Source organism: Nyctibius grandis, chromosome 3 (genome assembly GCF_013368605.1).
Source record: "Nyctibius grandis isolate bNycGra1 chromosome 3, bNycGra1.pri, whole genome shotgun sequence".
In the NCBI taxonomy this organism is placed as follows: Eukaryota; Metazoa; Chordata; class Aves; order Nyctibiiformes; family Nyctibiidae; genus Nyctibius; species Nyctibius grandis.
Genome location: NC_090660.1, coordinates 24,131,119 through 24,145,326, shown reverse-complemented (window position 1 = coordinate 24,145,326; position 14,208 = coordinate 24,131,119). Strand labels below are relative to the sequence as shown.

Genomic DNA, 14,208 nt, shown 5'->3' with positions numbered 1-14,208 from the left:
TAGTGATAGAACGAGGGGGTCATGATTTTAAACTGCAAGAGGGTAGATTTATATTAGATATTAGGAAGAAATTCTTTCCTGTGAGGGTGGTGAGACACTGGAACAGGTTGCCCAGAGAAGTTGTGGATGCCCCCTCCCTGGCAGTGTTTAAGGCCCTATTCGATGAGGCTTTGAGCAACCTGGTCTAGTGGAAAGGCGTCCCTGCCCGTGGCAGGGGCATTGGATGTAGATGATCTTTAAGGTCCCTTCCAACCGAAACCATTCTATAACTCTATGAAATTACTAAAAATGAAATATATACCGTAATTTTTTAAAATGCCACAGTAACACATACCTTTACTGAAAATAAATTCTTAGTAAAACTGGTCAATGTTTCTTTTCAGCATCTTTATTACAGTTCTTAAACTGCACAAATGTTGTCTGCCAGAATTCATTAGGCTTATGTGGGAATCTCCCGATTCCGCAAACACTCATCGATTTTTTTCTTGGATTCTAGTACTGGCATCAATTAGGGTTAAACTAGAAGTAGTTACCTACTGATGGGCTGAAACACCTGGATTTGACAAGCAGCAGCTATTGACTGGCTTATATGATAGTGCTGAAAAAGTGCTCTCAGGTTCTAGAAGACATACATTGCACTAATAAATATGATGAGATTTTTTTTTTGGCTTCTCTTTGACAGTTTATGCTTCACTTCTCACAATAAGAAAAAACATATTGTTAGAGCAATTAGAGTGCTCTGCACCACTTTTTAAATTGTAATCCTTAATTCACATAAGCCATAATACATAAATATCTATAGGTTGCTGTTTTTTGACACAATAACTCTTGTTAACTAACGAAATCTGTATTTTGACAAACCAAAGAAAATGTCTTTCGTTTCTCTGTTATGAAATACTGAAAAACTGTTCCCTCTTCAACAGAGTAATCCTCCATCAACACCAAGATATAAGAAAAAAATAAAGACTCATAATCAGCTGTGATCAACAGCTTACTCAGACATCACTGCTGAAAAGCAACGACACCAGAAAAAATTGCATAGAACAAACTGCTGAATGGCAGAGTGTCATCGCCAGGGACTATGGTTTACTCACTGCCATAGTCACAGGGAGAAAAGGTTTTACTAATTAAAACACATTTATTGACATTATCGTCTAAGACATTGGAGTAGAAAATTTTCTCTCACCTTGCTTCACTTAAGGTTCTTTAAAGGCCAAGTGGAACTGAGCACCAGAAAACCACTTTCAAAGACCCAGGGAAGTAAAGAAAAATCAAAAGACTAGTGTACACAGTCCTGACAGGCCTAAATTCTTACTCAACCTGCATACAAAACACCTACTCTCCTTCAATTTATGTGGTATTCATTTTGTATATAAAGACTGTATGCAAACATAAAGAACTCTGAAGGTTTTTGAATTTGCAAGATAAACAAAGACTTCTTCCACAGAAGTAAAACAGAAGGTAACATGACATGATTTAAACTCTTATCCACTTTAACAGGTCATTTTAGTTTCATGAAGCAGATTGAAAAGTATGATTTGAATGACCTATTGCATTTTCTAAGAATGGCATAAGATTTGTTTAAAAACATAAAAACATGACAGCAAGAAGACATGGGAATATTTGTACGCCATATCTTGTCTTTTGCAGCTATGTTTGAGTTTGGGCTTGAGTGCAGGTACCACTGCAGTTCAAGAGTCATCACATTTGTGTTACATGTAGATTAGGAGCTTGCTTGGGAGGTTTCGTTGCATCACAGCCATGCACAGCATAGGTGTTCAGTGCTTAGGCCAACTTTAGAGTTAAGGGGTCCTCTAAGGGGCCCGAGCAGGCTCATCTCTTTTTAAGGATCTTTTAAAAGAAGATCCTCTGCCAGCTACATGGACTAGAAAACTAATGAAACAGTTAGGGTGAAATGGTAGGTAGTGAGAGAGCTTGCAAGGCATGAATATTTGCAACAATATCACAAAACTCTTGCTAACTGCACGTTTTTCTCAACATCACATTAGGATGCTGATCTGCTCTGCTGTCTGAAAGGTTTCTAAACTAACATTATTACTAATATAGCCACATTCACTAAAGAATTAGTACATTGCTACATGAAGTACCACAGATATTTGCATTTTACATATAAGGAGTAATGTTTATATTTTTTCACTAGGAAAAATAATATTTAAGTAAATATATTTTTCTATTTAGAACTGAATTGTTCTTTGATCATATTCCTGCTCATCAAACTGTCCATATGACTTTCATCAAAATTAAATGAGCCACTTCTGGGGACAAGACCAAAATAAACACTTCCTATTTAAGGTCTCTCATTTACATTTTTTCCTAGATGGAGGAGAACATCTGTTATTACCAATGATCCCCACAGGAGAATGGTGTGCTGCACTGTGTGCAAGTGGCCTTCAACCCAGAACTCTCTCACTGGCAAAGGCCAAAAATGGATACCTAGAGAAAAGCATAAGCTTAGAGAAAGCACAGTTCACCACGTAACTTCCAAGCCTCCAGTAATTTGTGGAGACATTAATGGTAACTCCTTAGTTACTAGCCTTCAGCAGATTGATTTTTCATGAACTTCTTCACGCTCTTCTCACACACATGAAAAATTCTAATATCCACAGCACCCTGTGGCAGGGAGCTACCTAATTTGGATTTATACATTTTGTGAAGAATCACTTCATTTTCTTCACTCTGAACGTGCCAACTGTTGGCTTCATTAGATGCCCCCTATCTTGCACTGGTGAAGGAGTGATTCCTTCCCCTTCAGCCTCACCACTCTGTTCTAGATGTTATGGAGGCCTATCATATCTCATTTCCAGGCTAAGAAATCCCATCATACTCAGTCATTCCTTACTGAGCAGTCAGTCCAAAGGTACTGATTCCCTTTGTATCCTTCTCTGTGCTTTTCACAGTTCTTTGGGACACATGTCCTCTTTGAGACCAGAGATAATTCACGCAGTGTTGAAGATACAGGCTCATGAGAAATTCAGATACAAAGCTGTATTAATGACTTTTTTTTTCTTCTGCCATTGCTAAGAATTTTTAGCATCCCATTTACATTTTGGCACTCACTGCACACTGACCAAATGTGCATACAACTATTATAAAACATGAGCTCATTTGAAAGAGATTATGGTTGCCTCAGAGCAAAACATTTTATGAATGAAGTTACAACTATCCCCTCTTCCCCTCAGTACGTACCACTTTATATAAAATGTCATCTATTATTTTAATCCTGTTTCATAAGATCCTTTCCCCATTCTTCCCGTTCAGCCTTTGTCTTTACTAACTGAAATAGCTTAATATGAACAGCAAACACTGTCACCTGGATATTCACACCCTTTCCCAGATCATTTATGATCATGTTAAACAACACCGGCCCCAGTCTAAATCCTTGCTGATACTGAAGATAACACAAGAGTGTCCAGGATGAAACACAGTAATATTTTTTTTCAGTGACCTGTTAAGTATTTTCATTACACCAGCAGTGAATAATCCATCTGTTAGTGAAAATCTATTTTTTCAGCAAGCACTAGCAAGGTTGTAATGGCACTAGTTCAACAGTATCAATAATAACTCTAGCTTACATGTTCAGGGACAGACAATGAAAATAAATACAATGTACACAAGAAAACAATCTCTGCAATTAAAGCTGGTGCTAGAAGACAGGAGGTTTTTTCCAAGCTCAGCTTTGCTCTCTACACACACTTTTTTTCTCTTGTTGTGAATACAAGAACAACTACTGCACACAGTTGTTTAGACAAAACCCATTGTACTTCTGAAGCATTTTTTACTATTTAAACTAACACTGCCATGGCTCAAGCCATAACATTTTGGCTACCATCACTGGACCAAATAATTTCAGAATATAATGAAGTACAGGTACGTGAACCTAGAGGAAGAAAAATGTCATTGTTTAACTAGCTGATGGGTCAGTGGAGCAAGAGAGCAGCTTGCATACTGTGATGTCGTGTACGGGGCACCCTTTGCAATCCTGCTTTCCTGCTGCAGCAGCAGGAGTCCCGACAGCTCTAAAAGGACCAGGATCTTGGCTGCCCCCATTACTGTCTATCTGCATCTTTATTGCTGCAATTTTGGAATTTGTATAAAACTGCTCTCTCTTGCCATCTTACTTCTTGAGTATTTCTTTAAATCTTATCTCATCTATTCTATTTTAACCTGTTTTTCTCCTACAGTTTTTATATTTTGTCTTGCAGCAAGAATCAACAGGGTGGGTTTTTTTTCTTACATGTATTTTTGAAACAAAACCTTCTTCAGAAGAAAATTAAATTTAAGCTAGTAACTATTAATTAAAGCTATTTTAGGTTTCACTTTCAGCCTGTGTCAATGCTCGTGGACATTTTCTTCACTCATTATCATGTCTTTCAGCTTTTCTCCTCCCTTTTTCATGTTCCATATCAGCCCCCAGGCTGGGTGTGGGAGGGAAATGCCATCCAGCAGTGTCAACTTAAGCGCCTTTCTCCTTAGTCATCCTGTCTTGCCTATATAGTGCTATAACATATATATCATTGCAGTGCAGTGGTCATAATACACATGCTTCTGGTATCACACAGTGAATGACACCAAGGAATTTATCAGAGTTTTAAAATAATGCTGGAAAGAAGTGAGAAGGGTTATTTTCAACCAGATTATTCTTATGCTTGAGTTCATCTTCTACCCTTAGAAACAGCATAATCTCTGATTTGTAAATGGCTCTACCACATTATTGGATTATTTGGAATTTTATAATCTATATTTAGATTGAGTAAATGTTCAGGAACAAGTGGCAATAGAGACAGAACTACGCAAGAGTGTTCCTACAAAAAATATTTTCCACTACTGGGACACCCAATTAATATTTGTTTATTTTTCTGTAATATTCTTTCCTCAGTTTTAGTCTTGTCACATTCCAGTTTTCTTCTTTGTTAAGACTTTTTTTTGACTTTTTATTCATGTTGGGTTTTTTGTAGTTTTTTTTCCAGGAAAAAATGTAATCTAATATCTTTGACATACAAATTACTTTTTAGCAAATACAAGGTTCATTTATGAAAGCAGTTACTTTCATTAGACTTCCACCAATATATTTGGAAAATGGAAGCAAGCTTTTGGGTACTTCAAATCAAAACAGAAGCTGCAGAGTTCAAACAACTATAAGTTGGGTTCGTTGCTCAGAATTTAACTGAATAGGTAACAGACCCTCTGTAACAAGTAAAGTCATTGCAGCTTTTGCAGCAGAGTGAATGTCGGGCATAGGGAGACAGAAAGAAGTATTAGGGGAGGGTCATCTCTAGAGGGAGAAAAGAGACAGGTCATTTACAGACTGTGGGACATGGAGGTGGGTGAGAGAGAGGGAAACAGTACATGCCATAAAACCAATACCTGCTCTGAGTCCATTGCTTTCTGTATCAGACAGAGTTACAAATTGCAGTTTGATATACGTACTTCAGAAGCACAGGGGTTTTCGCACCTTAGGACATCTGCTGTGAAAAAACTCTCAGGGCCCTGACTTGCAAATCGTGCTAGATGAAACTGCAGCACCTGACAAGACTGCCAGTCCTAATCATCTTCATTTCTGTTTATAACTTATGCACAAGTACATTAACTGCAGCGGCTGAAAAAGGGATAATCTTCTAACCCTTGAGCTTCTCTTATAGGCTGGCGCTGGGCACCTGCTTGGAAGTTTTTCTTTCTTTTTCTTGAAAAACATGCTTAATTAATAACTGATTGATTCTTGCTGGGTAAATGTTTTTGTTTCAGGATATTTGGAATTTCATTTAAAAAAATAAATTTAAGTTTGAATTTCGTTAATGCATTTTATTTTATACACATACATTATTTTTGAATTTCAGTGGTGATTTTTCACGCTATGTTTTCGTAAAATGTAAATAATTCTGTGCATTTTATTAAAACAATGAATTTAAATGATGTAAATATTCACATTTTAACATCTTTTTATATTTCAAATGGAATTCTGAAACAAATTTTATAAATTTAAATTTCTGAAGCTTGCTGTTCCAATTTTGCTTTGCAAATAGTGTTTTTTATACCAAGTGCAAATGAGCAAAGGAAACAAAAAAGTCCACATTTTGAAAAGAACCTGTCTCATAGATATGAAATCCTGAGCTTTAAACTACTCTCCTATCATCTAGCAATTCTTTCAATAACATTTCTATAATTTGAATTTTCCTATTGAGAATTTTTATTTTTGTAGTATGTTTGAGTGAGGTGTTACAGCATCGTTTTGGTTGGAAAAGACCTTTAAGATCATCAAGTCCAACCATTAACCTAGCACTGCCAAGTCCACCACTAAACCATATCTCTAAGCACCACATCTACTCATCTTTTAAATACCTCCAGGGATGGTGACTCAGCCCCTTCCCTGGGCAGCCTGTTCATGTTGATAACCCTTTCAGTGAAGAAATCTTTCCTAATACCCAACCTAAACCTCCCCTGGCACAACTTGAGGCCATTTCCTATCGTCCTATCACTTGTTACTTAGGAGAAGAGACCGACATCTACCTTGCTACAACCTCCTTTCAGATAGTTGTAGAGAGAGATAAGGTCTCCCCTCAGCCTCCTTTTCTCCAGGCTAAACAACCCCAGTTCCCTCAGCTGCTCCTCATAAGACTTGTGCTCTAGACCCTTCACCAGCTTCGTTGGTTTAGTGGTGGTCAATGGGACAGAGTCCAGTTGGAGCCCTGTGTCTAGCGGAGTCCCTCAAGGGTCGGTACTGGGACCAGTTCTATTCAATATATTCATTAATGACTTGGATGAGGGAATAGAGTGCACTGTCAGCAAGTTCGCTGATGACACAAAACTGGGAGGAGTGGCTGACACAACGGAAGGCTGCGCAGCCATTCAGAGGGACCTAGACAGGCTGGAGAGTTGGGCGGGGAGAAATTTAATGAAATATATCAAGGGCAAGTGTAGAGTCCTGCATCTGGGCAAAAACAGCCCCATGTATGAGTACAAGTTGGGGGCAGAGCTGTTGGAGAGCAGCATAGGGGAAAGGGATCTGGGGGTCCTACTGGACAGCAGGATGACCATGAGCCAGCAATGTGCCCTTGTGGCCAAGAAGGCCAATGGCATCCTGGGGTGTATTAGAAGGGGTGCGGTTAGCAGGTCGAGAGAGGTTCTCCTCCCCCTCTACTCTGCCCTGGTGAGGCCGCATCTGAAATATTGTGTCCAGTTCTGGGCCCCTCAGTTCAAGAAGGACAGGGAACTGCTAGAGAGAGTCCAGCGCAGAGCCACGAAGATGATTAAGGGAGTGCAACATCTCCCTTATGAGGAGAGGCTGAGGGAGCTGGGTCTCTTTAGCTTAGAGAAGAGGAGACTGAGGGGTGACCTCATTAATGTTTATAAATATGTCAAGGGCAAGTGTCATGAGGATGGAGCCAGGCTCTTCTCAGTGACATCCCTTGACAGGACAAGGGGCAATGGGTGCAAGCTGGAACACAGGAGGTTCCGCATAAATATGAGGAAAAACTTCTTTACGGTGAGGGTGACCGAACACTGGAACAGGCTGCCCAGAGAGGTTGTGGAGTCTCCTTCTCTGGAGACATTCAAAACCCGCCTGGACGCGTTCCTGTGTGATATGGTCTAGGCAATCCTGCTCCGGCAGGGGGATTGGACTAGATGATCTTTCGAGGTCCCTTCCAATCCCTAACATTCTGTGATTCTGTGATTCGTTGCCCTTCTTTGGGCTCGCTCCAGCACCTCAATGTCTGTCTTGTAGTGAGGGGCCCAAAACTGAACACGGTATTCGAGGTGTGGGATATTATGCTATCCCCTTGTTTTTAACACTTCACACATTGCAGCGATCATAAATTTTATTCCATTTCTGAACCTCCATGTTACTTTTATTTATGCACTATAATCCATATAGGGGAATGTCTATAGGTATTTAATACTTTTCCATATTTTGCTGTTTAGCTAATTCTATTTAATTTCCTACTTGGTGTTCTGATATTTGTTTCATCTCCAAATACCTCATGTAATTTTCATGAATGCAAGGATCACAGGCAAAAGGCGTTGCTACTATTAGTATTTTGCTTCTAATTTTCCCACTATGAGCTACCTAAATAAATCAATAAATAAGTGAAGCTACTCCATCCATGAGAAACATGCTAAGTTGCTCATCTCTACCACACATGACAATAAAACTAGGTCTTTATACATCTTGTAAAAAGATAAGCTTGCAAAAGTAAACATTAAATGCAAATCCGACTTGCTCATGGGAGTTATGAGTTTCCACGGTTCTACTTCCTTCTCCAACGTTCACGTGCAGCTGTCAAAATTGCTTTGTGTCTCACATACTTTATGCAATATACAGGATGCAAAGCTTTTAAACTCATAATTCTTTTCACCAGTCAGACATAAGTGAGAGAGACAAAGGTCTCAGCTCAACACAGCAAGATGAGAAGTTCAGAGTTCTGTCCCCCATTCTAATTCCTCTTACACCTTTTTTACTGTTTCATTTCTCCTCATCAATTTTTTTACCTGTAATAAATTGTGACAATGCTTTTACTTGAAAATGTGCATGGTATAAACTCAGTCAGTCGGTTTAGTAAGCAAGGCTAACATGATCATACCTGATCATGCTTTAAATTATCATCTAAGGACCACTAAGGCTCAACAAGAATTTCACTGTGATGACTGCAGAGAGAGGTGGGTATATGAATTCTTGTGGGTTAATGATGCACTGAACAAGCTCATTCTCACAAATACTATTTGCAAGGTCTTTCATATTAAAATCATCCAGAAATGAGTAACTGTGATATCCTGCATCATGGGAGTCAATTAACACATTACTAGCAGCAGTCTCTGACACAACTCTCATCTCCTTGAAGATGGCACTGTGCATATGTCTAATGAAAATTATACGCAGGTCTCTCTCTAGTATTGTTACTTCAGTTGTGGGCATAGAATCTGATAAGCTAGGAAAAATCCTTATGACAGCTTTAAATGAAATATTTTTATGACTCTCAGCAGAAATCTAGTAGAAATATATTTTTTTTTAAAAAAACAGATTAATCAGGATACAGTTATGAACAGAGACTTAAGCTTTTTTTTTCCTTCAAAGGGCAGTAAATTTCAAATTCACTGCATACATTTCTTTCCCTTTAATTTTATTTTTTCTTTCAAGTTAACTCAACGCTTGTGAATAACACCAAAATGATAGCCATAGCACTGTAAATTTGTTTGTCTGAGAACAGATTCTGCACAAGCAGTGCAAAATTTCCTTCACAGACTGCCCTGTCATCCAGACACTCACCCAAGAGGGAAAATAACTGTAAAATCTGAGTGTGCGTTCAGAAAGAGGTGTTGATTTAAGCCTGATGGAAGGTAGTCAACATTAATTTCATTATACTAAAAACCATCCACTATAAAATGCATAAATGAGTTCTATGCTCATATTTCAGATACAGAGGATAAATTATTACGTTTCAGAAAAGCACTCTCTTCTGATCACAGGAGCTCTGCTTCCTCCAAATCAGCACTGTTTCTGCCTTGATATATGGTGAAATCTCTGAAGATGATGAGGCTTTCTCAGGACTGAGTCAGATGAAAAATACCATATTGTCACGTGCTCCCTGTACTGCCACAGGGCAGCCATGACATGTTTTTCATCTGGCTGGGATCATAACAAAAAAAATATAATCTCTAGTAGTTTGTATGTGAGCATGTATAATGTAACGGAGGTTGAAAGAACAAAATGTTGCAACATATATGTCATTCATTAGCAAGATAATATCTAGCAAACTGAGAATATTTAGTTGTTGCACACCTGAAAACAGAAGAAAAATGGCCATTACCTCAAAATGGACTTTGCAGTCTTTTCCTATGTACCTAGTCTGTGTTCAGTACAAGTTGCCACATGCCTGTCTCTGCAAGCTTGAGGACAGCCAGCAAAAATACTAAGAGCAACTGTGCAGGTGTACAACGTGGGAAAGATGTAACGCGCTTACACACTAGGAATGCCAAGACACACATATATAAATGGAAGCATGCTACACGTATAACAACTAAAAACTTTTATTAGTATTATCTTGATAATGAAGAACCTATACTGTTCTAGTCTAGTTTGTTCTCTTGAACTTTCATTTTATTATGCTGCCCCTGCATGCCGCTATTGAAACACAACAATAAAGAAGGGTTAGAGCAAGATTTATAATGTTCTGGCGGGGTAGCACCCCCTTGAGCTACCCCTGCAGAAGGGCAATTAAAACTGCTATGCTGTTAGTGGTTATAAACTGTGCCGGGACATGTCCATGCTTGAGGATCTGATACTCTGATGATTTCTATCACCATTCAGTGAGGACTGAGCTTTGGCACAAAAAAAGAATCATCAACTTTTTTATCTTAATCCACACACGTGCTATTCTGCATGGCCTTCTGGAGCTTCACAGTACTGGGAAAACACATAAAGCACAGCAAAGTAAGTACATGAGCAAGCCTTATTTTACAGCAAGCCTTCCAAGCATCCCTTCAATTTTCATGGGTCACATGGCAACACCATATTCCAATTTTGCTTTTTAGCCTGGGTCGGCTTACATGGATCTCTACTAAAGGGGCTATCTTTTGTTTGGTAACCTGATGGATTTTTATAGCTCTTCCGTATTATGCAAGCAGAGGATTTCCAAACTTTGATTTAGTATTCAGGTTAAATGGTTTTTAATGTGTCAACATGAAGCACTATTTCAAGATCTCTAACTGTGAGCTAGACTAATCCCCATCAGTTTCTAAACTACAATTTGATTTGCAACCTGACACTTCTTGAGACAGTCTTCTAAAAACAGACATAAAAGGAATTAAGTGCTTTGGCAGATAACAGCCGACATTATTGCTGTAAATCTGTGTTCTCTTACAGGTGGCTTCCAAAATTAACTAGTCACCCCTAACTGTGTAGTGAAATTGTCAGCTGATTTAACAGACACATTAAACTCCTATTCATAAATTACTGCAACATTATTAGTGTAGCAGTTCTATAATAAGTAATATAAATGCCATGTCACTATATTGTGTCTGGCTATGATGGCTGCAAGAAGAAGATAAAAAACCTGTGATTTCAGGTTACATGAAGTATCCTGCACTTTATAATATACTTAGTATCACTTTAAAATATAGCACAGTGGTATTATAAAAATAATTATTTTGAAAATATATGATTTTGGATTAAAGTTAAATTATGGTAAATATAACCCAAATTTATTTCTGCAATCAATCAAGAACTCAATTGCATGTCATACATTACAAATTATCTGTGATTTTAAAATATTACATAAGATCTAAATATATTGATTAGTCACTGTTGAGTGTATTTCAGTATGTTGACAATGGTATGAATTTATATTAAGCATGGCTTTCACTACCTGGATTTAAAAGCACAATTTCTCTAAAGAACTTCTCTGCTTCTCCCATTCAGTGCTCTCCCTTCTTTGAGAGCTTTGTGGAAAATAAGGGGAAAACACTAACATCTCCATCTTGGTTTTTGGTTGTTGGTTTGAGTTTTTTTTAAAGAGATTAGGCAAAGAAGACATGCAAAACCTGGCAGGTTCTTTTTTCAGGTATATTGAAGCAAATAGTTAATATAGATAAAATAAGTTATAATAAACATCAAAAGGATGTTTAGCAGGTAATAAATATTGTCAAAAAAACTATCATCTAGAATGAATTGCATTATTCTGGAAGCAGATTTTTTTGACTTAATGTTCTGATGTATTAATTAAACATCCTAATTTATTTTGTGTTTCACCACCAAGATCCTTCCGTATTTTATTTTATTTATCACATAACAGTGGTATATGATACCCTGTCAAGAAACATCACTATTGCATGTGCTACACTGCAATTAGATCTTTCCTCATACTTGAAAAGTGTCTTTTCTGCAACTTGTAACAGTTCAAAAAGGTCGTAAGAGTTAAAAACATGCCAGGTAAATCTGTGATGTGATAAGTGTTACTCTTAATGAAAATATCCCATTAGTTCTGAAGGTGCTTATAAGCTCAAACTCAATGTATTGATAATAGTCAATTTTGTGCAAAACTAGTATTATTTTGGCAGCTTAGAACTGACCCTAAGTGACTACCGAAACTATCTTACATAACGGAATAAAGACTAATGAATTACAGTGGTGCAGCAATAACATCTCTGTCTTCTGAGGTAAAAAGCACAGCAATCACGTTGCCTGTGCTACAGCATTCAATGTGATTAGAGTCCTCGTTTGCATCTTTAGTGAGCAACCAGAACAAAGATATGTGTTAGATAAAGTGTAATTTGTATCAAAGATGAAATTTTTCATTATGTGATCCCCCTCTCTTCAGACTGTAAAACAAACTCATTATATTATCTTTGTGATATAAACATACTGCTTTGTAAATTGTTTTGATTAATATTTTTAGTGCTCAACACTAATGCCTACATGTGTAATATCCAAGTACATTTTTGGCTGGTTAGTCAAATCATCTAGTGAACCACATGTAGCCTTCTGCTGTTTTATTTATACATCCTCTACTCAGAAAATTTTCCTGGAAGAGCAGGAGAGAAAACTAATTTTCTGTGAATTTTATTTATATTTAGAAGAAAAACCCACATTCCCACCTTTTACATTAAAAAAAGTTAAAACAGTATTAAAGTAAAAACTGAAGCATGATGCCTCATTTTTATGGTAGTTGAATTTGAACCTCACTGTCTAGGGAAGTGGCATTTGGGGTCCCAGGAAATGAATCCTTCATTTCTTATTTTAATTGAGCAAGGGCCTTTACTTAAACTGAAAATTATACATAGCGTGCAATTATATACTGTGCTACTATTTTTTTTCAGTTCTTGTTTTCAGCTTTCCTTTCTGAAAACTATTATCTAAATTCACCCCCCACACTCCTCGAACAGTTGGCTACCAAATTACTTATGCCCTATTACAGAAACAGTGGTCATATTATGAGAGAGAGAATTGCATAAATTCTCTGCATGGGTGAGCATACATGTCTGCACACAGAGTATAAAAGCTATAATACAAGCTATAATACAAGAGTTTGAATTATGAAGCAATAAAATGTATCAGAGATACTTGAAAACAATCTGAACAATCAGAAATAAAAGCAGATTATACTGAGGCATAAGATAACAGAACAAAAAGCAGGTATCTTCGTTAGCTGAAAACTGACTTGCAGTAACCATACTGATCACAGAAATGACTGCGCATTCTCGGCTAGAGATTTTTGGTTTAAATCTTATCTCTGACATCAATCTGACATTCATTGCTAAAAATCACGTATGTTGTTACAGTAGATTCAATTAAAGTTAGTTGTGCACCACAAATTTATCTCAGAACTTCCTTTTTCTTGTTGTTGTTTTATTCCAAAACCAAGGATAAGGAAATAAGACAAACATACAAAGGTAGAAAGCGTTATAAACTTGTGCACTAAAAATAATGTCTATAGTGGCTATATGAGAGGCTGAACGGTGAAGGGGATGAACAGGGGGAACTACTGTCAGTTGAAGAAGATTTGCCCCACCAGAAACAGGTACACATTTATAGCACATTTTACTATTTATCAGTGTCATTTCAACTTTCAAAGAAAGAGTAAAAGGTTACCTTTCCCACATACTGAGGTTCAGAGCCCATGTACTCCTCCAGCACAAAAAACTGATTCCACACCCAGCCTCGTTTGACTCGCTGGGCAGATGACCTCCTCCCTGGCACTGGGACAACATTTTCTCGTGGCTCTGCTTCTAAAGTCTGTTGTGGTTGTGGATGCAGTGGCGTTAGGAGACCTCCATCAAACAGGACGCAGAGAAGCAGGGATAAGCAGTTCCTTGTAAGCATTGGCAAAGGCTTCCCTACAGCAAGTAATAAAAACTCCAGCACTTAATGCAGAGCAGAGGAATCCAGGTTTGAGGTGTCTGTGGCCTCCACCACTTAGCTTCTGATTTTATTGCGGAAATGCTAATGCAGGCATTAATCCTTCTGATGACAAGGTTTTTGCCGCATTAAATTCCATCTAAAGGGACCTATAAAAGAGATTTACATGGCAACATCAAATTACATAAAATTACATTGAAGCATTCATCAAAATTCTCACACCTAGTTAGTTTCTAGAGACCGAGAAAAAGATTAGGAATCACAGTTTTAAAAGAGACTGCTATTTCAATTGTAGCACTGAGCTGCTCTAGCACATTGTACACTTATTATAGGAATAGCTC

The 14,208-nt window shown here is 37.7% G+C and overlaps 1 protein-coding gene across 2 annotated transcripts in view; it reads right to left on the bottom strand.

Annotated features, from left to right (window-relative positions):
• Window positions 1-13,831, bottom strand: part of CDH12 (cadherin 12) — a 184,378-nt gene extending 170,547 nt beyond the window's left edge. For both annotated transcript variants that reach the window (XM_068397004.1, XM_068397005.1), the window contains exon 1: window positions 13,601-13,831. In XM_068397004.1, the coding sequence (XP_068253105.1) occupies window positions 13,601-13,831 (231 nt within the window). The remainder of the gene's footprint in view (window positions 1-13,600) is intronic.
• Window positions 13,832-14,208: the final 377 nt, after the last annotated feature.